Raw genomic sequence first — 26,370 nt, 5'->3', positions numbered from 1 at the left:
TGGGTTAATCCCTTCCAGGTACTGCAATTCATTGATTCTCAGCCTTACGTGCCTTTTATCTCCCCAGTCTCTATCAAAGAACCTGTGTGTTTCACCATTGCTGTGTTCAGATTTGTGAGTTGGGGCATTTTCTATAATGTGATGATGATTTAGAAATGACCTGGTGCAAAAAAATTTTGGGGGGTTGTGGTGGAGTGGCTGCCCATGGGGGGGACATCCAACTCAGGTTTTGCCCACGGCTCAGGTTTGCCTAGGTACACCTCTGCCCCATTTGCTGAGGGGGGGCTGGTGAGGGAACCTGTTACTAAAATTTTTGGATCCCACTACTGCTTATATCCCAGGATGAATAATGTGGCTCTAAAAAGACACTTTTGAAATATGAATGGGGAACCCTTCTCGGCTGCCTTGTCTTTCCTTTCTTTTCTGTTCTCTTCGTTCTTTCTCAGCCTTGTTTTGCTGGCAGCCTGATCCTGGCTTGCCTTTCTTGGAACAGATGAATCAACCCTCCCAATCTCACAATTGTGTTCACAGCTTTGGCCTAACAGCATATGCTCCGAAGGCTGTGTCTACATCGTGGACTCTATTTTTATCTGCTAGTTACTTATCTGTTCTTCGGCATCCTGTTCTGGCTTCCCTCCCCCCTCCATTGTAGCGGCAGCCTGTGACCCAACAGACGCCACTGACATAGGTAACCATTTTCTAAGAAAGACCACAAACACCACACTCCACTGATAGTTGTGGGAAGTATCTGCATCTCTCGAGATGCAAAGTCGTTGCTGTCGCTCCCCTTATCTGATGGAGTGGTAGGCTTGCTTTCTCTGATGCATAGAGGGTATGTGTGACAATTAGGGAATCTGGAGTGTGTGTGGGGGGGAAGGCAATTAAAACAAGATTAGTTGCCACTCTGATAAGGCACTGACGGTTGCCATGTTCTTTCAGCAAACATCCAGTTTCTCATGGGGCAGGCAACACTTCTAAGAAAGAAACGGTGATATTATAATGTAGTATTTTCCATGACATCAGATGAGGGGCCCCTCAATCCCAGCCACCCAAAAATGGCCAGAGGGGTGCCTCTGGACACCTACAAGCAGGGTGGCTGGAGATCTAAGATGACAACTGATTTCCCGGCAGCAGAGATTGGTTCACCTGGAGAAAATGGCTGCTCTGAAAGGTGGAGTCTACTATGTTATACCCCCGTGGTGGTGAACCTTTGGCACTCCAGATGTTGTGGACTACAATTCCCTTCAGCCCCTGCGAGCATGGCCAATTTGCCATGCTGGCAGGGGCTGATGGGAATTGTAGTCCATAACATCTGGAGTGCCAAAGGTTCGCCACCACTGTTATACCCCATTGAAGTGCCTCCCCTTCCCAAACCCCACCCTCTTCAGACTCCTCCCCCAAAATCTCCAGGAAGTGCTATATCCAGAGGTGGCAACTGTTCCTACAAGGATAGCATGGAGAAGATCACCTTGTCCTGATCTCAGCCTGCCCCAAATTTGGTTCTCCAAGGAATGCTATTCCTGTTCCAGATTGCTTTTGTGGAACAAGGAATGACCTGGCATGAGTGTGGCAGCAGCATACATGAGCTCCAAAGACCCTGGTTCAAATCCTGCTAGTCCTTGTTGGTGGCTTTTCACTGGCTGCCTTGGTCCCTGCCTCTTCCTGCTGTGATTGAGCCCCATTTTGACCCTGCTGGTTCCAGTGGCCACCAATTCCAGCTACACATTGCTGCGTATGCCTCCTGCCCTGCACATGGGAGGAGTCATGTCTAGAGCTAAATTGGAAGAAATCTAGAAAAATCACTCTCTTTTGAACGATCCTTCTGACTTTGACAAAAAATTCGGCATAATATTTCAAACCCTCTAAGTTTGAATAAGATTCTTTCTCATGTTGATTCTGAATTTGCTTTCTTTCTGACGTGGGGGGTCAGGGTGGGAAGAAATATAAACCTTTCCCTTCCCAAATGATAGCAAGGCTGGAATCCCAGTATATGCACCTCTTGCATTTCAGCATACCTGCCAGAACTCCTTAGGTTCAAATATACGACCTGACTTCCATTCCCTAGGTCAGAGCCTGCTTGTCTACAGTTGTTACTTGCAGAAACTTCACAGCGATGGTAACAATCCACAATGAAATGTGTGGATGACCCATTTCCCCAACTCTGAAGCAATGTTTTAACTTTTCCATCCAATTATGTTTATTAACTTTCTGCAAAAAGGAAGCATTTCTGGAGCCAAGAAGTGCATTTTATTCCCACCATTCCTTCAAGGAATTCAAGACATGAAACACATTTCTCCCTCATTATGTCCTCACACCAGCCCTGTGAGGTAGGCTTTAGAAGAACTACCTCGAAGTGTGGTGGAGTCTCCTTCTTTGGAGGTTTTGAAAGAGAGGCTGGATGAGCATATGTCGGGAATGCTTTGATTGTGTGTTCCTGCATTGCAGGAGGTTTGTTTGTTTGTTTGTTTGTTTGTTTGTTTGTTTGTTTGTTTGTTTGTTTGTTTGTTTGTTTGTTTGTTTGTTTGTTTGTTTGTTTGTTTGTTTGTTTGTTTGTTTGTTTGTTTCTTAGACTTTTATACCACCCTATCCCCAAGGGGCTCCGGGCGGTGTACAACATATAAATATAATACAATATAGGATAGCTAAAACCTTTAAAAGCAGCGATAAAAACAATGAAAACTAACTCTGATACATATACAATAAATACTAGTAAAAATATGAGTGGCGTCCAGCATTCTATTTTCAAAGTCCTCTCCCCAAGAGGGAGGGATGGCAAGTCCCATTGGATGACAAACGGCCCGGATGTCAGGGGCCAAAGGAAGGGGGGGGGGCACCATCAGCGGCCGGTTCCTCTAAAGGCCCATCAGAACAACATGGGTTGGACTTGATGGCCCATGGGGTCTCTTCCAACTCTATGATCCTATGATTCTTGCTTGCAGGGTTGTTGTAAAATGTCTGAAATCACTGAGCTGTTTTGAATGCTGTGATGTGTCATTTGACTGTTAATTATGGTTGTTATGACTTAAGGCAGAAAGAACGTCTCCCTTGTTACTTGCACCACCCTTATTTTTAAATGCTGCCGTGCTCTTCAACAGCTCTTGTGCATTACAAACGTCTTAATTTATCTTGAGCGCATGTGCAGAATGAGCTAGGGACTGAGCCGTGCGCTGATCTCCTGTGGCTGTGCGGCTGGCCAGCTCTGCATTTCCTTCTCTTCTTCCAGAGTGGCTATCAGGATCCATTTCATGCCAACGATGTTAAAATCAACGTGTTCTGGCAAAATAGCTTTGTATAACGTATTCTCTCTTTCTCTCTGTTTATAGCGGGTGCCAAAGCCTTTGTATGTGACCACTGTGGTGCACAGTTCTCTAAAGAAGATGCCCTGGAGAGTCACCGGCAAACACACACTGGTAGGTTTCAGCTTCTCCTTTCAACTCTCCACCTGAAATGATAGCGAATCTGCAGAGCTGCGGGGTTCTCCCAAGATCGCTGGGAAGGCCTTGTTGTTAAAAAGATAATTTCATGATGGTTCCTCTTGGAATGGACTCTGAACTTTCCCTGGAAATGACCAAACCCTTTCATTGAAACCACTGGCTCCGCATCACTCTCTGGCCCCTTCCGCACAGAGGCGGAAGGGGTTGGGTCGGCGTAATCTACGCCGACCCGACGATGCTGGGACCATCCACATGGACGGTCCCAGAACTGGCTGGGACGACAGCACCGCGGAGCGCCGTTGCCCGGCTGACCCGCCTCTTCCCCGTCCCTCTCCCGTCGCCTCCGTCGCCCTGCTGGCCTCCGTAGACCTGCCCACGCTGCCCTCCGACCTCCAGGGGTTGGAGGACAGCGAGGGAGGGCCTTCGGAGGCCAGCAGGGCGACGGAGGCGACAAGGTGAGTGGGAGAGGGACGGGGACAACAGCGCATTTCCGGCGGTGCTGTTTGTACCGCGCCGCCGGGAATGCGCTATTGTGCCAAAAACCTCCCTCCAGGAGGGAGGTTTTTGGAGGCGGCCTGAGGCCGCCCTGGGGGAGGGGGAAGGGAGCCAGGTTGGCGCTGCTGCGTTTTGGCAGCGCCGCCTATGCGAACGGCTCCCTGGGGACGGCGTTTTTGCCATCCCCAGGGCGTCGTTATTGGCCCGTGCGGAAAGGGCCTCTGAGATCCCAAGTGTGGGTCAGAGAAAGGAGCCAAGCATGCTGCTCTGAAGTCCTCTTGTGACCTTCCTTCAACACAGTGGCCCTTTCCACCCACATCTAATAAAATGTTTTCAGGCAGGAAATAAAACATTTCCTCCATAGAGTTCCACATGGTTTTAAACCCGAAGTGTTTTATTTCCTGCCTGAAATAGTTTTATTTGCATGCTGTTCCCTAGTGATTATTTTTTTGAAAACATCTTGAGAACGTTTTCACTTGCTGTGTGACCTCTTTAAAATGCTTCCCACGCCTCTCCGGGGTCCCTGAACCCCTTCCTTGGTGCTGTTTTATGAGCTGCCAGAGACTGTCTCACATTTTATCTCCATCAGATGTTTGAGGGTTTTTTTTAAATTTTGAAGGTCATGTCTACATAGCTATGTAGAAATGACCCCTAGGGAATGACAACATAAGGATTTGAAGCTTCATAGCTACAAATCTAAGAAGTTTTTTTTAAAAAAAAAACACGAACAATCACAAAATAATGGCCAGAAAGCATTGGGGGGGGGGGGAGCAGTGTGGACAAATGGTTTTTAAAAAAAAAAACATGTTTGCAAAATGTTTTCATGGGCTTATGGGGACAAGACCAATGCCTGAGATTGGCCAGGATTGGAGCTGGAAGCTCTAGTCTAGATAGACAATGGAGAACAAAATGTGGAATGGAAATTGTTGTGGTGTTTTCTTCTACTCAAAGCACCAGTAAACACCAGCTGCAAATATTCAGGAATATCACCCTCAAATGTCTGCACCGTCATTTAGGAACTGGCGGCCAGTTGACAGTTGAGATCTGTCAGTATCTTTAATTTAGGGTGAATCTTGATGCAGGGGTCCCCAACCTTCTTTGAGCCTGCAGGCCCCTTTGGAATTCTGCCACAGTGTGGTGGGTGCAGTCACTGTATGGCTGCCACAAAATGGCTGCTGTGGAGGCGGAGCCAATGGCAAAATGGCGGCCACATCTTGCCTTCATGAAGATCCTTGCGCTGTGGCGGCAGCTGCTGCCAAAGCACAGTTTTTAAAAATCTGCACAGGCAATCCCATCTCCAGTGGCAATCAGAAGCTGTGCTGTACAAAATCCCCAGCTCACGTTACCCAGGAAAGGTGATGAAAGATAGCATGATACCCATAGGCCCCACACTGAGAGGCAGTGGGGTGTACTGGTTAAAAGCAGGTGGACTCTAATCTGGTGAACTGGGCTCAATTCCTGACTCCTCCACATGAGTGACAGATTTTTATTGGCAAACCAGGTTTGATTCCCTGTTCCTGCACATGAGCCTGTCACAGTTCTCTCGGAACTCTCTCAGCCCCACCTGCCTCACAAGGTGTCTGTTGTGGGGAGAGGAAGGGAGAGGGGTTTGTAAGCCACCTTGAGTCTCCTTATAGCTGAGAAAGATGGGGTACCAATCCAAACTCCTCTTCTTCATTTGGGTTCCCTGGCTCAATACTTGTCTGGCAGGTGCTGACTTTAAACAACCCCTGCCTTTGATCAGGAGGGAAGAGTCAGATGAGGTTGCCATCTGCCCCTCCCCTGAATCATAGAATCATAGAGTTGGAAGAGATCCCCAGGGCCATCAAGTCCAAGCCCCTGCCATGCAGGAACACACAATCAAAGCACTCCTGACAGATGGCCGCCCAGCCTCTCTTTCAAAACCTCCAAAGAAGGAGACTCCACCTGCAAAGGCAATGAATAAATATGATCCCTTCTATTTTGCTACTTTAAATCTGAGGCTTCGGCCTGGAATGCAGCTCTGCTTCCAGGCATCCACGTATTCCCGCCACATGCGATACGCAGACAGTATTTGCTATCTTCACTCTGGTGCCAAGTCCACGGAGGAAGTTCTCTCATTTGCATGGGCTCCGTCTGGCGCATGGAATGCTCCCACCAGCTCTCAGAGCGGGAGTGGGAAGTATGTGGGTCATTGCCATGCTAATCGCACTCATGCACCAAGAGTATCAATCTCTTTTCTTACTGGATGATAGCTGCTGGGCTGCTGATCTTCCAGATGGTGGGGGAAACCCTTCTGATAAACAGGTTGCTCAACGCCTGGTTGCTCAACCTCACTTGCTCAATTGCTGGTTTCAGTCTTGATCAGTGTCTTCAATTGCACTCCCTCGACCTGGGGTGTGAGAGATTCAGGAATATTCCCACCACAAGGAGAGGCTGGTAGAGCTGCTTCACAGCAGATACCCGAACGAGCCTCGTCTTGTTCCCCCCCCCCCCCCCGCCATATGCCACTATCACCATATTCAATGAAACCGCTTTGAAGAATAGAATAGAATAGAATAGAATAGAATAGAATAGAATAGAATAGAATAGAATAGAATAGAATAGAATAGAATCTTTATTGGCCAAGTGTGATTGGACACACAAGGAATTTGTCTCCGGTGCATATGCTCTCAGTGTACATAAAAGAAAATACATTTGTCAAGAATCATAAGGTATAGCACTTAATGATTGTCATATAGGTCTAGTAAGCAATCAGGAAACAATCAATAGTAATAAAAACATAAAATGTAAAATCATAAAATAAAATGAAATGTCAGCACAGGCTATAGTCATACAGTCATAATTGGGAGGAGATGGGTAATAGGAATGATGAAAAAAAGTAGTGCAGTAATTATATAATAAATATATAATAAATAGTTTGACATTATCGAGGGAATTATTTGTTTAACAGAGTGATGGCATTCGGGAAAAAACTGTTCTTATGTCTAGTTGTCTTGGTGTGCAGTGTGAAGAAGAAAAAGTCTGGGGGGAGGGGGAGGGAGGATTCATTTATTTATAAATATTTATACCCTGCCTCATACCAAAGTCTCTAGGTGGCTTAGCCAAGGTTAAAGACAATAAAATATCATAATAAAAACATCATAAATAAACTAACAATTAAAACAAAACAAGAAAACCAGCATAAAAGTTAACCTCAGCCCCCATTCCCTGCACCAGCAGCTGTACACGGGCTTCCAGGAAGGCTAGTCAAATCCCTGGGAGAAGAGAAAGGTCTTTGCTACGCGCCTAAACCCATAAAGGGTAGGAGCTTGGCAGATTTTTGAGGGGAGAGTATTCCAGAGCCTGTAGGCGATCATAGAACGATAGAGTTGGAAGAGACCCCAAGGGCCATCCAGTCCAACCCCCTGCAATACAGGAACACACAATCAAAGCGCTACTAACAGGTGGCCATCCAGCCTCACAATCACGGAGAAAGCCCTCCCGTGTGAAAGCATGATCAAGCCTCTCAAATACCAAAAGGGCTGTCAGGTGGAAGAGGGCAAAGACTTGCTCTAGAGGGCAGGACTAGATCTACTGATGGGCTCGTGTTGCAGGAGGACAGATTTGGGTTGAATGTGAACAGCAGTAGCAATTTGGCCATAGAACCTAATGCCTGGGTTGAGGTGGACAAGCAGAGCTTGGACATCTTCCAGTGATTTTCTGCACTGAGCAAGGGGTTGAACTAGATGGCATCATAGAATTAGAAAACTGGAAGGGGCCCTGCAGGCTATCTTGTCCAACCCGCTGCTCAACGTAGGGTCAGTCTAGAGCAGGGGTGGGCAACTATGGCCCTCCAGATGTTCGTGCACTACAATTCCCATCAGCCCCTGCCAGAATAGCCAATTGGCCATGCTGGCAGGGGCTGATGGGAATTGTAGTCCACGAACATCTGGAGGGCCATAGTTGCCCACCCCTGGTCTAGAGCATAGGTGTCAAACTCGCAGCCCTCCAGATGTTATGGACTTCAGTTCCCATCATCCCCTGTCAGCATCATGCTGGCAGGGGATGATGGGAACTGTAGTCCATAACATCTGGAGGGCCGCAAGTTTGACACCCATGGTCTAGAGTATCCCTGACAAGTGTTCATCCAACCTCTGCTCAAAGACTTCCGGAGAGGGGAAGCTCACCACCTCCCCAGGCAGCCCATTCCACTGCTGAACTACTCTTACTATTTAAAAAATTCTCATGCTCAGCTGGTTCCTTTCTGTCCATAATTTGTACCTGCTATTGCACCAGGTTTCAAGTAGCCAGCTCAAGATCGACTCCCATTCTTCCGAGGCTGGTAGAATGAGTAACCAGCTTGCTGGGGGTAATTTGTAGACAACTGGGGAAGGTTTACGAATCTGCCTAGTAAATGTCAAGATGTGACATCACCCCATGGGTCAGTAATGATCCTGTGCTTGCATAGGACCTTTGCTTTTTTTATTGCATCAAAAGACCCTTCATCTCTCGGACTCTATCAAGGCGATTTCAGAGTTATCCCCTTTCAAAGGTATTGACCCTAATGGACTTAGAAGGGGTTAACTCTGGTTAGGACAGCCCTGTATAAGATACTGTGGGCGTGTAGCTGCAGGGTTTGAGTGCAGACGGAGCAGCTACTCCATAGGAATCATTATCTTTGAGATCAGCATGTGCTTGTGGTGTAGGGAGCCAGCGTGGTGTAGTGGTTTAGAGCAGGTGGATTCTAATCTGGAGAACCAGGTTTGATTCCCCACTCCTCCACCTGAGTGACAGAGGCTTATCTGGTGAACCAGATGTGTTTCCGCACTACTACCGTGTTTCCCCGAAAATAAAACAGTGTCTTATATTAATTTTTGCTCCCAAAGATGCGCTATGTCTTATTTTCAGGGGATGTCTTATTTTTCCGCTCCTCATGCTCTGGTGTTCTGTTCGACGGGCATGCTTCCAAACAAAAACTTTGCTACATCTTACTTTCAGGGGATGCTTTATATTTCGCACTTCAGCAAAACCTCTACTACGTCTTATTTTCAGGGGATGTCTTATTTTCGGGGAAACAGGGTACATTCCTGCTGGGTGACCTTGGGCTAGTTACAGTTCTCTCTGAAGTCTCTCAGCCTCACCTGCCTCACAAGGTGTATGTTGAGAGGAGAGGAAGGGAAAGGAGCTTGTAAGCTACCTTGAGTCTCCTTACAGGAGAGACAGTTGGGATACAAATCCAAACTCCTCCTCCTCCTCCTCCTCCTCCTCCTCCTTGTGACTGTCCAGTTTTGGGACACCTCTAGTATATCTTATACTACCATCAGTTCTCCTGGTTGATGATATTGGGTGTACTCTGAATTGGGAGGAGGTCCATATTGGCAGTTGAGGAGCTGGGAAGGGAGGCCTAGGGAAAGGGCAGCTAGCTCTTCACTCTTTGCTTTGTGTAGGTGTTTGTTGTGGGAGCCGGTGTGGTGAGAGTCCTTTGGGATTGTGGCAGATTTCGCATTGCAAGGATCTCCTCTGTTTTGCTGAACAGTTTATTCAACTGATTTAGCCGCCTGGCGATCCTGGCAGACGCAAGAGCATTATTCACACTTTGAGCACAGCCACGCAGTCCCACAAAGTGAAACTGAAGCAGGAAATACTTTGTTCCCTCCTGGATTGCATTAGGCAAGCAAACCTTTTTAGTACTGATAAAGCGATAAATGTCCTCAAGGATGGAACGTAACAAATGAGCAGAAGGAACTTGTAACGCATTGGATTTTCTTTCCGTTTTCCACTGTGGAGCCTGTTTTCAGAACAGGGGATTTAGGTTCACAGGGACTAGGATAGATGATGGACTGTTATTTGATCCAGAAACATTATTGGCGAAGCAACAGCTGATAAATTTTGGAATAATTGTGCTCCTCCTTCCAAGGCCAAGTAGTGAGATGGTGTAATAATGTCATTTGTTACCGTTGCAATTGATTGCTTTGGAGCTCTGAAGGACAGGATCATCTACAATGTAAAGAGATCAGGCTGTGGTGATTGCTTACGGTATGTGCTCCCAGTTGTATTAATACTTCACACACCCAAACTCTGGGTGAGAATCCTGTTTTTTTTTTTTATTTTGTTGTTTCAATTTTTTTTAGTTTTTCCAATGGACATTTCAGAGAACACACACACACACACACACACACACACACACACACACTTCCCAAATCCCTCCCTTCCCCAAGAATGGGACAACAATATAATTTCAAAATTACCAATTTTTTTACATCTCCGTGTGTCCAAAAATAACATGAAGGGCAGTTGTTTCTGGGGACCAGTAGCTGTGTTGCCCATTGGTCATGAATGCATGCCAATGCTTTTATGGACTTCCAGTAATGTAGTGTTGGTTTCCTGACTCTTTCATCCACATAGATGTGTTCTAAAGATGGCCTAGTAATAGCAAGGAGTACAAGTTAAAGAAACTAAACAACAACCTCCACGCCTGAGTCACTTAGAAGCAAGAATGTTGGAAAATCTCAGCTTTACAGAGCCTCCCAAATTTGTGCAGCGTTGGGGCTTTCCCCACCTCCTTGGAAGGACCTGTCCATATCACAGGACTGAGGAACTTTTAATTTCCTCTGAGTGGAAGATCAGAGCTGCCCTGTAGGCACATAAGGGTCACTTGGGGACTCGACGTGAATCAAATGTTTAGTACTGTGAGTGTCCAACAACTATGCAGGTTTTGGGATGCTTTGTGGTCTCAGTTGAGGTGCCCTTCATGGTCCCCGTTCGACAGGAGTGATTTTCATATAGGTAAGCTTACAATGGAGCAGCGCTGTCCATGAAGTCTTCCCAAAGACATCATTTGGTCTTTTGTACCTCTCAGCTGCTCCCCTTCCTCCTGCATCCCCTCCACCTGCTGATGGATTGCAAAAGCAATTCAGAAAAGGGAATTCGTGTTTTCCAAAGTGGTTGTTGGGGAAGGCTGTGCTCAGCCCTTGGAAATAAAGGAGAACAGAGTTGCCAGTTAACCGGTTTCACTGATGACCTTGGGATGGGGGGATTCCTCCAGGGACACATTAAGTATGTTTTGATTTAAAATCTTGGGCCAAGAACATCCCTGACTGCCAACACGAGCTGTGTTTCTGCCAGAGCTCAGGCGGTGACTTGAAAACGCAGAATGGAAGGACACAAATAGGCTTTTCTGGGTCAGCACGACCCGAGCAGAGCGGGTTTATCATCACCTTCTGCAGCTGTAAACAAGCGCTTCTCAGCTACATGGCAGAAGCAGGCTTTATGGCCAAAGAGAGCCCCCTCTTGCCAAGAAACCAATAACTTCCTCTTGTTGAGTATCACCGCCTGGAGTGTGGAAACCTTCACATCTAGGCATTTTAAGTGAACCCACCGTGCATCTTGAAGTCCTGCTGGTTTTCTGTGTGAACTAGCAAACTTTCGGGCAGGGATCCAGCAAAGCTGCTGGATTCCTTGGGCTCTGATTTCACTGAATCTGTCAGCCATGTTGCCTGTCCTGTTTTTAGATTCAGCAGTTTAAAGTGAGTGTCGGGCTGTGTGCTAGTCCACCTGCCCCCTATTCTGATGGACATTTAACCAGAACAGCCAGGTTTGAATCAATCAGCACATGATGCCAATCCCATAGAGGACGGCTGGAAAACACTTCCGTAGTATGGCCACCTTAAAAACCTTGGCTTATTGCATGGTGGCATGCCCGTAGGAGTGCTGGGTGGATAAGCCTCGTTGAACAACAGCGTTTTTCAGTACCGCTGTGGATCACCAAACAGAGTCAGGTTCTCTTTTATTTTCATGACAAATCATATTTCTGCTCAGATGCAACAAGCAACATTTTCCATTTTTTTTTCAAAAAAGAGAACTGCCTAGAAATGTTGGGAGCCATTTCAGCTACAAGTTCCTTGTTAGGTGTTCGTATCACTTGACCTGACTTTTGTGTTTGTAAGAAAAAGGTTTTGGCATCCTTTCATACGTGAGAGAGACAGGAGAAACAAATGCTTCATTTTTTAAAAAAAATAATTATTATATCACTGCCCCTGGAATTCAGGTTGCCCAGGGTTTGTGTGGGCTGGCTCTCTCCTTTTTTTTTAAAAAAAAAAAATTGTAATAGCTGTTGACTTTTCTAAATATCAGAGGTGATTCGTATAGCATTTCCAGGACCCTGCCAAAGTATTTCACATGAGGGAACGGCTGATCGCAAAGTGCTGCGTAACGTCATCCCCACTTGGGAGACGGCACCATGTGCTTGTGTTTCTACAGTCAATGCTCTGGCATGGATTTACCCCTGACCTAATTTCACTCTCAACTACTATAGGGGAATGTTTGGTACCTAATAAAGAATGAATTTGGGAGTCTTTACCCTGATAGCAAGTGTTTTATAGTTTGATTTGTGAGTTGGGTGGTACTCTTTTACTTGGGTATGGACTGTTTCTCAGACACTATTTTGCTTTCTAGGGGGGTAAATTCTACTTCTGGGCACAGTAAACAGGTGTGAACTTTGCCTGACTACCCTAAGCCCTGCCTTGATTCCTGTTTGAGAGAAGAAACAAGAAAGGTCCTGTTACAGTCAAAGTCCAGCTCTTTTGCCCAAGGCAGAGACTGTGCCGTAGAGTTACATTCTGTTTTTGTTTTGGCAGAATGGATGTGCTCAGTCGGGTGCCCAGCATTTGGTGTGCTGTGTCTGATCTTGGAAAAACTTTGGCAAATGAGTACTGCCAGGGCAGAATAGCCATTATGGCCACTGAGGCTTTTCCTAGTAGGTCACTGAATTCAACCCCCACTCCCCCGGCTGAGCCAGCCCAACCCAGCCCTCCAAAGTGGGCAGAAGGCTTAGATTAAAAATTGGCCCACCCTGACCTAGATAGATTTCCTATTGTTCAGTACATGTAAGTGTCCTGGGAAACCATGACTTGTTTCTTTCAGTCCGCCTTGGGTCAATCTTCCATCCGCCCTTGGGTAAACCTTGCTTTCATGTTCAGCATCCAAATGGGGAAGGGGTGTCTTTCAAGTGATCCCCCCACCCCACCCTGCAAGACAGGATGATCTAGAGCAGGCACGCTCAAGCACTCACCAGTTCAGGAAGGAACTGATTTTTCGATGTTCGGTTTGACTGCTCACTCACCCATTTGTGGATGTTCAACAGGGTGCTTCCCGTCATTCCATTACTGTCCACAGCTATTTTAAGCTGTCCACAGCTTAAAAAGAGCAACCATGTCCCCCTCGACCTCTTCTTTTCCAGACGGAACACTCCAAATCCCTCTGCCTTCCCTTGTAGGGCTCAGTCTCCCGGCCCTTGATCATCCTTGTCGCTTTCCTCTGCTCAGCTCGGCTTGGCTCATTGTCTTCTTCACCACGAGTTTGCTGTGGTGGGAACCAGGTTGTGGGTGTCAGCTGCCTTCTGCTCCACCCACTGGAGAGAGAGCAGGGCTCCTCTGGTTTGGTCTTGCCACCCTGCAAATGCTGTCTTGCTGTCTCCACCCTAAGGATCCACAAGTGTGTTGAGGCACTGTTGTTGCTGGCCGAAGATGTGTTTGCTCCTCTCATTGTGCTCTGGGTTTTGCTCTGAGCTCCCTCGGGCAAAAGCCAGGCGCCCTCACGGTGCCCTGCTGCTCCCGCCCCACAAATTCTGCTCAGCCGCACCCAACCTGCACAGGGGAGTTAAAGAAAAACCCCGACGTGTGACTGAAACATGAAAAGCTATAAATTGTCTTGTTCCCCTCCCTTATTTCTGTAGAATGTTGGTAGCATTTTGATTTAATAGTTGGACAAACACAAGGGTCTATTTTATTCAGCGTTTACAGGCCTCGGGGCTGTTATTCCTCCAAATTTAATAGCATTGAAATTGCAGGGTTTGTGATAATTTGCCCATCACTTTCTGCGCTCCCACTGATGTTTATTGTCAGCGGGATGAAATCTCGATCCGATTCACTTAGATAACATGTCTGTTAAACATTTAGATAATTGTGCCATCATTAAGTTGTCACATTATTTTAGAGATTCAAAACAGTATTGTGGTAAATGGAGGTAGAAGGGGGGGAGGAGGAGGGAGCGTTCCCTGAGTGCTGCAGTCACAGAGGAGGAGGAAAGGTTGACTGCGAAGCTAGCTTTCCACTTGCGGGGTGATCTAGCTTTCCAGTGATCAGAAACAAGTAAAAAACAGCCAGTGGGCATCTTTTGATGAAAGGAGCTTTGACGTTGGACTGCTTGCACCTTGAAATTCCTGTTGGTCTCTAAGTTGCGACTGATCTTGAATCTAGTTGTTCTACTGCAGTCTAACCTGGGTACCCTCTGAAGCTACCCTAATAGGCTAGAAATGTGTGGGGAGGGGTATTTTTCAAGCATCTTTGGTCCTGGGTACCTGAGAGAGCACATCTGCCCATATATCTCTGCCCAGGTGCTGAGATCGGAGGGGGCGGATCAGCGGGTCTTTTCTACAGTGGCTCCTACTGTGTGGAATGCCCTCCCTCTAGAGCAGGGGTCTTCAAACTATGGCCCTCCAGATGTTTATAGACTACAATTCCCATGAGCCCTATCACTTGGCCATGCTGGCAGGGGCTGATGGGAATTGTAGTCCATGAACATCTGGAGGGCCATAGTTTGAAGTCCCCTCTCTAGAGGTTCGCCAGGCACCTACTCTCTTGGAGTTCTGGTTCCTGGTAAAGACCACCCTCTTCCCCTGGGCATTTGGCTAACTCCGCCCACTGGGAGGTGGGGCCGTGTATACCCCTCCCTTGTTGTGGGTGGGTGGGTAAGATTTTACATTTCGCATCCAATCTTTAAAGCTATTTGAAGCTCCCATGGCTGTGAAGGGCCCCTGTAAATGGATGGCGTTTGCTTCAACCTTAGTATGCTTTACACTGGTCGAGGCAGAGAAGAGGGTGTGGACGCTTCATTGAGATTCCTTTACTTTCCTTGACACTTCCTCTTCTGATAACAGGGCATCTGTCTTCAGTGCCACTGGCTTTTTCCTGTGCCCAGACAGAACAACTAAATCCTACTTTTTATAAATATTGAAGAGGGTGTGTGTAAAGTGCCGTGAAGTCGCAGCTGGCTTACGGCAACCTCAGCAAGGGACTTTTGAGGCAAGTGAGAAGCAGGCTGTGATTTGCCTTCCTCTGCACTGTCTTTCTTGGTGGTCTCCCATCCAAGGACCGACCCTGCTTAGCTTCCGAGAGATCGGGCAACACCACGCCACCTTTCCTCCCAAAAAAGCTTAATGGGTGGGGACATTCCTCAAAGGTTTGTTTTGGTGCGATGTTGGGCCTGCTCATGTTTCCTTGGCAGCCAGTAACCCATCTAGACTCTGATTCCGTTGTAGTGGCACTCGTCGTATGAGATAGTAGTCTCACTTTGGCATTTTCCCTCACTTTGGACGGACAAAACATTCCGGGGGAAAACTGGGATCATATATACCAGGATGTTTCCATCTCGGTTCCTCCCTCCGCACGGCAGCCCAGCAGCATGTTCAGGCCGGGAGGAAGAACTCCAGGTGATTACGCATGGCCCCCAGTTTACTTTCATTTCCCTTGCCAGCGATGCCGCGCATGCGTGAACTGTCCTGTTTTTCCGGCGTTCTGATTGGCTGCAGCCGGTGAGGCAGGAAAAATAAACTGGCCTGTCTCCCACAGTGTTTGCATGGGCATGGGATCAGCGCACGCTTTTTCAAGAGAACTGCCAATTTCATCATTTTTTGAAAGGTGCGGGATAAGGTGAATCTCGTGAGGTGGGCCTGACTTAGGCCTGGAAGTCATGTGTCATTCATGGCCAGACCGGGATGGTTCACTTCCTTATCCAAGGATATATTGGCCATAGGGAAAACTCCACTGAGGGCTGGTGTCCTAACAACACATGTGGGCAGTGGTGGGATCCACAAAACAGGTTCCGATGGTGGTGGGATTCAAACAGTGGCGCTGCCGCACAGTCCCTATTGGGCAGGGAGGTTGCTTTAGTAACCCTTTCTCGGCACTCAGAAAAATAAGTAACCGCTTCTAGAGAAGTGGTGAGAACTGGTTGGATCCCACCTCTGCATGTGGGGTTCTTTTCTTTTTCCTCTCCCCCTCCCCCAGCAAAACAAATGAAAATTTCTTCCTCAAATGGTCTATGACTTCCTATTACTGTTTCACAGCACTCTGGAGAGTTTTAAGATAGCACTTTGATTAAGCTTTTGGGGGAAATACTATCAGCAGGCTTCTCCACAGATAGAGATAATGTACTGTTGGTATTAAGTATGTTTAAGGGTAATGCTCTTCCCCCTCTTCATGTCGGTTTCATGAAAAGCACAGTGCAGAGGAGTGCAGGAGTTGCACCAGACCGGCCCCAAGACAAAGAGGGTGATGCTTTTAAGCCATGGTGGAACGTAGTCACCTTTTGCTTGAGGAAGTCCACGAGAATGCTCATTTGGTGGAGTGAAACAAAGGGTCAAAGTTGTGTTTTGAGTTTGGTGTTCTAGATCTCTCTCAGGTTTTTGTTTGGAAGGAACTTTCAGTCATGTATGCTGCCCCATTTCGACATTGCAATAACTGAATGCCAGACCACTTGGTTTCTGAAAGGTGTTGGTTGCCTTCATGCCAAAAAGGCCAGTAATTGGAATGGTGGCAGTGGCATATCTAGGGAAAATATAGGCCAGGGCAAAATCTGAATTTTCTGCCTCCCCCCCCCAACATGGCCGGCCACCCTCCCCCACCATGACCAAACAATGTTTTTTTGCACCAGGTCTTGAAGTCAGTGTATGGACCCGGGGGGGAGGAGGGGGGTTGGGGGTGATTTTCCACCCCCACGTGACTAAATGACCCCATATGTCCCCCTGGGCAGTACACCCCTAGATGGTGGTATTTGGTATGGAGTCTTTTTTAAAAAAAATAGTGTTAATCCTGCTTGCTTTTCATGAAGAGTGCAGAGCTTTCTTCCAGACGTGGCAGCAGTGGCCATCCCCAGGAAGAAAGCGTACTGTGCTGCTGAGCTTTTCCTAGCTTTTTCTTTTGGTGCACACTCAAGCCCTCCCACTCTGGAAGTTGGGGCAAGCTCATAGATTGACCAGGAAGTTGGTCAACCGAGGTATTCCTGAATGAGGGAGGTGGGGGAAGGCACAGTCCTCTGCTGACAAAACAGGATGTGCCTCCATCTTGAATTTCAGATTATTCTGGCAGAGATTGTGGTCCATGCAAAGGGAAGCGAGTGATCGTTCAAGTTCTGGAGTTCTGGCCTTTCTCCTTCAGGATGCTCTCCTGCGGTGTCGTATGAGTTGCCTTCCTTCACTGTTATAAGAAGCGGGTGGCAGAATTTCAATGCTTCCCTGAGGTGTCTTTTATGAGATATATTGAGAAGGGTTTTTTTTTTTGCTTCATGATCCTTTTTTCAGCAGCTAAGACAGCTTAGAATTAGTGTTTTGGTGACAAAAGTCTCAGTGAATTAGGATAAGAGGCTCCCGATTTCTTCAGTTCCTCAGGCCAATATTATAATCTTTAGCATATGCATTTCCCAGTCGTTTTTGTTTTGTGCAGAACACTAATGCTGATTGGAAAGACTTAACCAACTTGGGCTGAGAAATCCATGGAATGGAAAGGCCACATTATGTTGTTCCGGATTTGTTTGCTGGATTACAAAAATATACATTGGACTTGGCACACAAGGAGCTCCTAAAATAGACATTTGCCTCCAGGGCACGTTTCTGTTTCAGTATCCGAGGCTTCCTCTGAGAGTCAGAGATGCCAGTTGTAACAATTAGCAGTAACGAAATAAGTAGCGGTCTTCCTCCTTGCCTCATTCAAGTGACTCTTCTGTGTCTCTTGTCCCTAGAATTTCATTTGAGGGCTCTCTGCCCCCTTGCATAAACATTTTAAAATATTTTAATAGTTTGAGACCACTCAAGAAACAGTCTCAAATATTATTCTGCTCAGTTGAGAGGGAAAGGAAAGAATTAATGCAACATTTTAGTTTGCAAAGCCAGATTGATGTAGTTCTGGCTCTTTAGTGGGAAAAAAAAGGATTGTTGCCATTTTGTTAGTCTCTTGAAAGATGCTGCTCTTGACAAATACAGAATGGATATTTGGAGGGGAGAGGGCATACTGCCTCAAGGCAAGGAGATATGCCACCATCACCACCATGCGACATTTATGTCAATATCGGAAATCCTGCTGCAGACCTAAAGCAGAAGATGTCCCATTGCAAAGAAGAGGCAGAAGACTTACCATGGGGAGGACAAAGTTATTTACCTCTTTTCCACCTGGCCTGGGGGTGGTCAGGATAATCCAAATGGTAAGTTAAGAGAAGCCTCATGGTCCATCCAACATGTTAAAATTAGTCTTTGCTACTGACTCCTCCAATGGCCCAGCCTAGCCCAGTCTCATCAGATTTCAGAAGTTAGCAGGATCGACCCTGATTAGTACAGGGAGGGGAGACTACAAATGAAGGCATGGAGGGCAGGCAGCCTCTGTACGATTCTTGCCTTGAAAACTCTATGACCCTTTTTTCCAGCAAGAAATACAGATGTTTTTGCATCAAAACCCTGCCTGCCCCTGGATGTTGGGTGGCATTTCATGGGTGACCTTTCCAGCAGAGAGGGAACAGAGCAACTGGGGACAGCCATGACTTTGGAGCAGGTTCCATCAGGGAAGGAACAGAAAGCCTGGACCAACTTCCTCCATTAGCTGTGTGGGGGCCGTACGCTCAAGTTCCCCTTTCTCCCTCTATATGGGATATGACACTCAGCCAGAGGCAGCTACATTTCAAGGAGGTTTCATCCATTTCACAGGTCCCTCTTTAATTTCAGTGTTAGGGAAATAGACGAGAAGCAACGGCTGTCTCCTGGATGTCAGAAAACGCTCAGAATTGCAGAGAACTCCACTGGGAAAAGCATACTGGTTTATTTATTTATTTGCTTTATTTATACCCTGCCTTTCTTCCCAGTGGGAACCCAGAGAAACTCTCATCACTCTCTTTTTCTCTGTTTTATCCTTGCACCAACCCTGTGAGGTAGGTTAGGCTGAGAGTGGGGGACTGGCCAAGGTCACTCAGCAAGCTTGAGTCCGCATGGTGTAGTGGTTAAGAGCAGGTGCACTCTAATCTGGAGAACCAGGTTTGATTCCCTGCTCTGTCACTTGAGCTGTGGAGGCTTATCTGGTGAACTAGATTAGCCTGTGCACTCCAACACATGCCAGGTAGGGCTAGTCACAGTTCTTTGGAGCTCTCTCAGCCCCACCCACCTCACAGGGTGTTTATTGGGGGGGGGGATTATAAGCCCCTGTGAGTCTCCTTACAGGAAAGAAATAGGGGATATAAATCCAACTCTTCTTCCATGTCAGAGGGGGGATTCGAACCTAAGTATCCCACATCCCAGTCTTAGCTGCCATTCTGGCTTTCGGGTTGGTTATTTTCCCCAATGGGCATTTAAGGTCAGGAAAAAGGCATACGAGCGAGGAGCACCTTTCAGCCAAGCGATCAGCTTTTGACCTCAGCCTCGCATTTGACGGTGATGGAAGCTGCTTTTGGGAAATCAGCACTTTGCTGAAGTCACACCGCTTATTTATGGTGCCTAAATATGGATTTGGGAGCCTAACTTTAGTCATTTATTCTCGTCAGAGCTGGCTCCCGGCCAGCCTTCGGTGTTGTTTTTGAAACAAGTGCCGTGCCGTGCAATCCTGCTCTCCTTGTAACATAATCTTCCGGGCGTTCTTGAAAAAGGGCCATCAATGTGTTTACAGAGGAACAGAAAGTATAGAGCTGGTGTCTCTTTTTGGAAAGGTTCCGTTCCATCATTGGAACCTTATGACTTGCAGCTGAAATATTTCGCTGTGTGTCTTGGCTCAGGGTTTGAAAACAAAATGCCTAGTGTGCCTTCTCACAAAAATAACTCTCTCTTTCCTGAGGCTGTCTTAGCCAGCCGAGCTTCAGATAAGGCTCATGTTAAAGGGGAACTGGTGCAAATTTTTCAGGCTCAGAGGTCTGTTCCAGCTCTTTTCCAGGCTCTAAAACTTTTAAAAACATCTATAGAAAGATGAACGGCATTCGGAAGCTACACCTTGAGTTGCAGTCGAACACTACACCCTGCATTAGTGGTCTAGCTGGCACACTGGTGGATTCCACACAGCACAAACATAACGTCTTTAGCACATAGTAAATAGCATTTTAGGAGAGAACTTTGCACAGCATTCCCCCCCCCCAAAAAAATGAGTTCAGCCCATTTTATTTCTCTCAACCTGTGGTTATTTTTTTTTTAAATCACAAAATTAGCTCTCTTGTCTCCCCAGCCCAGGTTAAGGAGGATTCCTGCCTGTTGAGTGAACACCAGCAGGCAGGAAATGCTTTATTTCTTCCACCCAAATGAAAAAAAGATCAGCATTGGCTGACAACTCTTGGGTTCTCCTGTGCTGTGGGAACACAAAATCCCCAAACAGATCTTTTAATAACACCCTAAAGATGTTCTATTTATGCGGTGCAGAATCCACCACTGTCTCTCTTGATCTCTACCTCCTGCATACGTGGCCTTTCTTCCCCCCCTCCTTCCAAGTATCCAACATGGCTCTCCAGGTCTCTACACCATAGGTAGTGAAGTTTGTTGGATATATCTCTTCCCCTCTCCCAAGTTAAGGAGGAGGAGGCCAGATTCGGACTGTATAGGATTGAATTTACCAGTTCCAGGCACCACAACCTGTGAGTCAGCCCTTCTAAGGTTCTGCCATTGGACACCATCCTTTCTTGTTGCCTCTGTTAGGACAGCTCCAGAAGAAAACATCTCTTGATGATCGTAAGGTGAAGATATGTAAAGCTATGTAGAGTAACATAAATTTCATCCAGGTCTACCTGAGTTGGAAGGCTTTCAATGCAGCTCTGGTTCAGGGGCCTCCCTCATTCTGAGGGGAGATGGGCAAACACGAGGGATAAGACCTTCTGGGTGATGGCCCCTCACTCATACACTCCCCCCCCCAGGTCCATCCTTTTGGCTCCCGTCTTGATGAAGTTCAGGCACAAAGTCAAAACGTTCTTCTTCATCTGATTAGGAAGAGAACTGACTGATCAAGTTGGACTGCTGTTATCCTTAGGTCGATCACGTTGCATCACATTTGAGTATCGATTACCTGTTTTACCAAGCCTGACAGATGTCACAAATCACCTGGCAAACTTCAGTTGGGTGGGGGGATTAGCCTGTCATTGTTTAAAACATTCCGACCCTGCCTTCCAAGCACTTTTCCTCGGGGGACTTCATGGCCTATTTGAAACAACAAAATGGAGAGCCACCCCAGGACTAAAAAACCAAAAACACGGCAGAGTTAAAAGAACAGAACCATTTTCCAAGTTATCAGAAGCTAAAGTTAATAAGTTGCTGCCCTTTGGCCTCTAGGCTACGGAGTCCTGCGAGGTTCAGTCTTGCCAAAATGGATGTAAAACCATAGGGGAAAGGGCATCCGGAGATTTGGGCTGACTTGCCACCAAGAAACAGACGACACTGACCTCCATTGTGCGCTTCCAGCACATTCCGAGAAGGCTGTGGAAACTAAGAACAGCTGCCTAGAGACAGTTCTGGAACAGATGAGGGCTAACAAACGGAAATGTAATCCAGATGAAATGAAGGTGCTAATGTTCAGGGGAAGGTTTGACCCAGGAATTGGGATATCTGCTACTCTGGATGGGTTACTCTTCCCCAAAAGGAGCACATTTATAGCCGGGGGGTGCTGCTAGGCCCAGGCTTCCAATGGAATAAATAGGCAGGAGTGGTGACCAGGAACATCTTGACTCTGTGGCGCATGTCCAGCTAACATCTTGAATTAGATAACTTAAATGTGTTCTTTGTGGTGCTGCCCTTGAAGACTGTCTGGAAACTACAGTTGGTTCAGAAGATCATGGCTAGAATGTTAATTGGAGAAGGTCATAGGGACCATATCTTGTCCGACTATACAGCTCCCAATTTGCTTCTAGGCTCAATTCAAGGTGCTGGTATTGATCTTGAAAGTCCTATTTGGCTATAAAGAATAACAAAAGAATAACAGGGGGAGGGGGCGGAGTTAACAAGGGATGAATGGATACAGAATTCTTTGCTTTTGATCTTCATTTCCTTTGGGGAATGAAGATTGAATTAAAGCCCAGCGTTTGAAGGGAATGATAGATTTCGAGCAGGGATTTGAAGCACGTAGAAAACATGTGTTCCACTAAGGAAGGAAGGAAAAAATCTAGATTTATAGGAATGAGCCAGTGTTCCCTCTTTTTATTAGTTTTGGTTCTCTGCTTTTCATTGTTGGTTTTATAGGTCTCTTTGTATTGTTCATGCACATTGTAATGTTTTTATAAGTAATTTATAGATGTGCCATCTATAAGTATACTGTCTACATAGTGTTTTATTGATGCTGATGTGCAAATAATGTTAGAAAATGTGTGTATTTTATCAGGGAACCGGATGCAGAGAAGAGAAAATATGGTGGAACTTGAAAACCACAAAGCCAGTTTGGGAATTAAAGTGGGGACTTTGGGGGTCAAAAGATAATCTCAAACTGGAAAGTGAATGGCATCTCTCTGTTCAGTCAGATGCCAAAGGTGGTCCAGTGAGTAAAGAGGTTTGGGGCATTGAGTGGGTGTGCCCCTCCCTCTTTACTCCCTTGCCTTGGGTACAAATCAACCTCTGCCTCAACATATACAGAAGAAGAATAACATGGCTTAACGTTGCAGGATGTAGGACTAGGTGTCCTGGGGTTATACCAGCAGTGGGATTCAGCAGGTTCTCGGCAGAACTGGTTGTTAAAATGGCGCTTGTAAACAACCGGTTGTTAAATTATTTGAGTCCCACCACTGGGTTAAACCCCTACTCAATGACAAAGCTCATTCTCTCAGTCTACCTCACAGGCTTGTTGTGATGTAAAAGTTGGGAGGAAGAACGAGGCATACCTTTGAAGGAAGCACAGGGTAAAAGTAAGCAGTAAATACAAGTAAAGTTGTTCAATAAATGATGGATATGAAGTAGGAAAGCTAGGAACTGCACTCAGGAATTTTGCTAGCCTTGTATCTATTTCTGTTGGGTCCCTCAGAGGTGTTTCCCCAAGTATGAGCCTTCAAATTCAACTTGAAATTTCATTGTGGCTGAAATCCAGAGACTATTCTAGCAGTCGGGGTTAGCATTCCTGACTTGGATGATTCAGGTCTCAGAAGTTGATCAGGGCTTGCCTGCATGGGGGACGCTCAAGGAAGTCCAGGGTCACTACACTAGAGGCTGGGAATAATGGAAAACCACTTCTGAACTTCTGTTGCCTAGAAAAATCTATGGGGGGGGGGAACTTGATTGCTCTTCCCACCCCCACCAGGAATTAACATAATTAATGAATCACGGGTTAAGCTTTTCAGAGTGGTGTTTTGGGTTTTATCCTGTAACCTTTGTGATATTATTGAAGCATAAATTTTGCTAACCCCCCCCCCCCCCCCCGTTTCTCCTAACTGGTGGTCTACTACCCCGTGGCTAGAGGAAGAAATGCTGGTGAACGGTCTACGTTGGGATTCTTTAAAGATCTTTTGGAACCAATCTGAATCTGAATGCTTCTAGCATATTTTGACCATGTGATATGTCAAAGAGCAAAACTACAGAAGTTGCATATCTCTGCTGCATTCGCCTGGCCCTGGGGTTAGTTAAGGTTAGCAGAATATCCCTTTTGAATGTCTTGACTCTTGAGGGCTTGAAACATTTCCCCTCCCCAATTCTGGGATATACAAACACAGGCTCTCTTTGTGTGACTGTAATGTTGTGTGACAGCATTTGAAATCTGAATCCGTGCACGCATTCCAGAGAACTGGGGAATCTCCCGGGCGTACGGCACAGAAAGGAAGAGAGACAAGAACAGCCTTATACACTGTAAGTTACTACTAAAATGCTGCTTCCATCCCTTAACTTCTGTGGGACGGCAAAAAAGAAAAAAGAAATTCCTCCACGATGCACGTTTTCTCCACACACAATTCAGAAAGATGTGCAAAATCTTGGAATCTATATTTAAAAATGAACAGCTGAAGGCCTGCTTTAATTTCCCCTTTTAGACAGTGATGAGAAAAGCCCTCTTGCTAAACTAGAGAAACCTTCCCTGTCCTTTAATTCTAGATGAAAGGGATTAGTGTGAACATATTTAGCCTCTGACCTTCAGACAAAAGCATTATCAAATTTAGTGGCCAAGTGGATCTCCACTGAAGTGAACTGGCTCAGTGTCTTGGCAAACTTTTTTGTGCAAAGGAGGGAGAGAGACAGAGTTCAGAAATCTATTGTTCAGTTGGACGCCTCTGCGGTCCTCTTTTTTTCACATTTAGATTTGAAATGGTTGTTGGGATGTAGACAGGGAAAGAGGAGCAAACGTCAACACTATTTAAGGAGCAGGGAAGTGCCAGAAGACTGTGGAAAATAAACAGAAAAACACACCAAAACAAACAATCCCACGGTGGCCTTCCCGAGAACCAGTTCTTGGGTTTTGCTGTGCCTTTCATCCCCTTGAGATAGATGTTTGAAATGGTTTGTCTTGATTGCTTATCCCCCCCTCCCCACCTTTCTTCTCTTTGGCATTATGCTTCACTTTTCCCCTGGTGGCAAAGCTCCTATTCGGCATCCTGATTTCTACAGCCTGGGGAAAGCAAGCAATGCACAGTATTGATCTCGTAAGTGCCTGCTTTGTGCGTTGGATGTGCCGGAGCCCTGACATGCCAAGTTGGACCATCGGCATTCGGATATCCAGGCTCCCAATGACTTTGCACGCTCCCTCGCAGCGGTGACTGTTGGCTAACTCTTTCTCACCCTCTCTCTTGCTTTAACTTTTCTTTTTATGAAGGCAGGGGAGAGCAGGGGAAGTTGATTACTGCCGCAAAGGGATCCTCGCCGACTGGAGTTTACAGAGCCAGCTTTGCCTTGCTATAAATTAGCACTGAAATGTGTAAAACTAGATGGTCAAGAGGCACTCTCCTCCCCCCCCCCTTCTGTGCACCATAAAATATTCTGGCCTGCCCGTGGAATGCCAAAAGGGGCCCCCCTTAAGCTGGTGTCCATTTACAGTTCATCTCTCATAAACTCGACCAGTGGGCTAAGGGCAGGGTGACCAGGCCTCCTGGTATGTGATTGATTATCTGGTATTTATGCCATTGAAGAGTTTTCAGCGGCTGGGGGTCAAGGGGTCATCTCGTGTGTCCTGCCGCAAATCCGTTTCCTTTTGTACAGTGAGGGCTGGTTGAACAAGCGCACAAAAACCAGCTTTTTCTTTTCCTTGGGAAAAGGGGGAGGGGGACGGGGTGAGTGTCAATGAAATTTTTTTTTCAGCCATTCCTGAATAGTGTCCTTTTTGATTCTAAAGAACTTTAATTAAAGTAGCAAGGGGGAAAAAAGTTCATCCTGGCAAGGTTTAGCTTACCTTAACGGCTACTTGCGCGTTCGGAGAACCCTTGAAACCCACACTGGGGGATGGCTCGGTTATTCTTCGTTTTTCTCTCCCCCTCCAATAATTCATTAATGTGTCTTAGGGTGTGTGTGGTTTTTTTAAATCTCAGAGAAATGGAATTATACTGCCAGAAATTTAAAAAAACTGAACAAGAAAAGCAAATCACGCTCTCCCAAACGGCAGCCCATCGATCGCTCACTGAAGAAGCTCATTTGTGACCAAAACGAAATTTCAGTTGGTTTTGAAAACTGTGTTCTTGCTAGCAATTTGTGAAACGACAGTCGTAGGGAGAGGAGTTTAAGAGCTCCCTTTCCTGCCAACGGTGTTATTAAGCTGGCGATGTATGTACAACTGCACACAGCCCTGTGTGTGCGTGACCTGTTCCAAAGCACACTGTCTCTTTGCACGTTACTTGGATTTGGACAACTAAGATGAAAGGCACAATGATGTGTTTGTGTGTATGTAATACAATGTTTGATATATCTTTTGAACAACTTCTGACATGTGGCTTGTGGACCTGGCTTTTCACCGGACCAGTTCCTAAATGGTCATCATGGAAATGCTTCCATCTCCAGTGAGGAATGCATCAATTGTTTATCAGCTCAAGGGAGTTGGCAGGTCACCCTCCTGCTTCCAGTGAAAATAGTCCTGGAACGGGGCACTGGTCAGAATGCAGGTTGGGGAAGCAAAAACAACTCCTCTAAAAAGTTCCAGATGGTGACGGTGCTGTTTTTTCTCCCTTCTTTTTTCATTTGGATTGTGTTTGTTCTGGCACCCACATTGCATAAGACAGGATTCGTGCCTAGAAGATGGGCTGGGCGGTTATGGTGTTTGTATGCCTTGATGGAAGCAAAACCCCATAACTTTTCCAAAGGGATAGTTTCTCTGAGTGTTCCAGAAAACCGACTCTGCAGTCCTTAGAACTGCATATTTTGGAAAAGGAGCAGCATTGCCCGGTTGTCAAGAACATGCCAATGTTCAGAACTCATCTGCTGAACACTCTGAGGCCCCTTTTGCACACGCAAAATAATGCGTTTTCAAACCACTTTCACAACTGTTAGCAAGTGGATTTTGCTATTCTGCACAGCTTCAAAGACCAC

At 46.4% G+C, this 26,370-nt stretch overlaps 1 protein-coding gene and 1 long non-coding RNA gene across 6 annotated transcripts in view; one reads left to right on the top strand and one right to left on the bottom strand.

Moving 5' to 3' along the window:
- ZBTB16 (zinc finger and BTB domain containing 16) overlaps positions 1-26,370 on the top strand; it is a 160,126-nt gene that overhangs the window by 92,926 nt on the left and 40,830 nt on the right. For all 5 annotated transcript variants that reach the window (XM_048512309.1, XM_048512313.1, XM_048512312.1 and 2 more), the window contains exon 4: positions 3,324-3,410. In XM_048512309.1, coding sequence (XP_048368266.1) covers positions 3,324-3,410 — 87 coding nt within the window. The remainder of the gene's footprint in view (positions 1-3,323; positions 3,411-26,370) is intronic.
- Positions 9,258-13,356, bottom strand: LOC125441634. Its single transcript, XR_007245876.1, has 3 exons — positions 13,012-13,356; positions 10,139-10,313; positions 9,258-9,887 (listed from the first exon to the last, which is right to left on the bottom strand). It is a non-coding gene; the product is annotated as an uncharacterized LOC125441634 (long non-coding RNA).

The sequence above is a fragment of the Sphaerodactylus townsendi genome, linkage group LG12 (assembly GCF_021028975.2).
Source record: "Sphaerodactylus townsendi isolate TG3544 linkage group LG12, MPM_Stown_v2.3, whole genome shotgun sequence".
NCBI classification, from domain to species: domain Eukaryota; kingdom Metazoa; phylum Chordata; class Lepidosauria; order Squamata; family Sphaerodactylidae; genus Sphaerodactylus; species Sphaerodactylus townsendi.
This window is presented reverse-complemented; position numbering and strand designations above follow the sequence as displayed.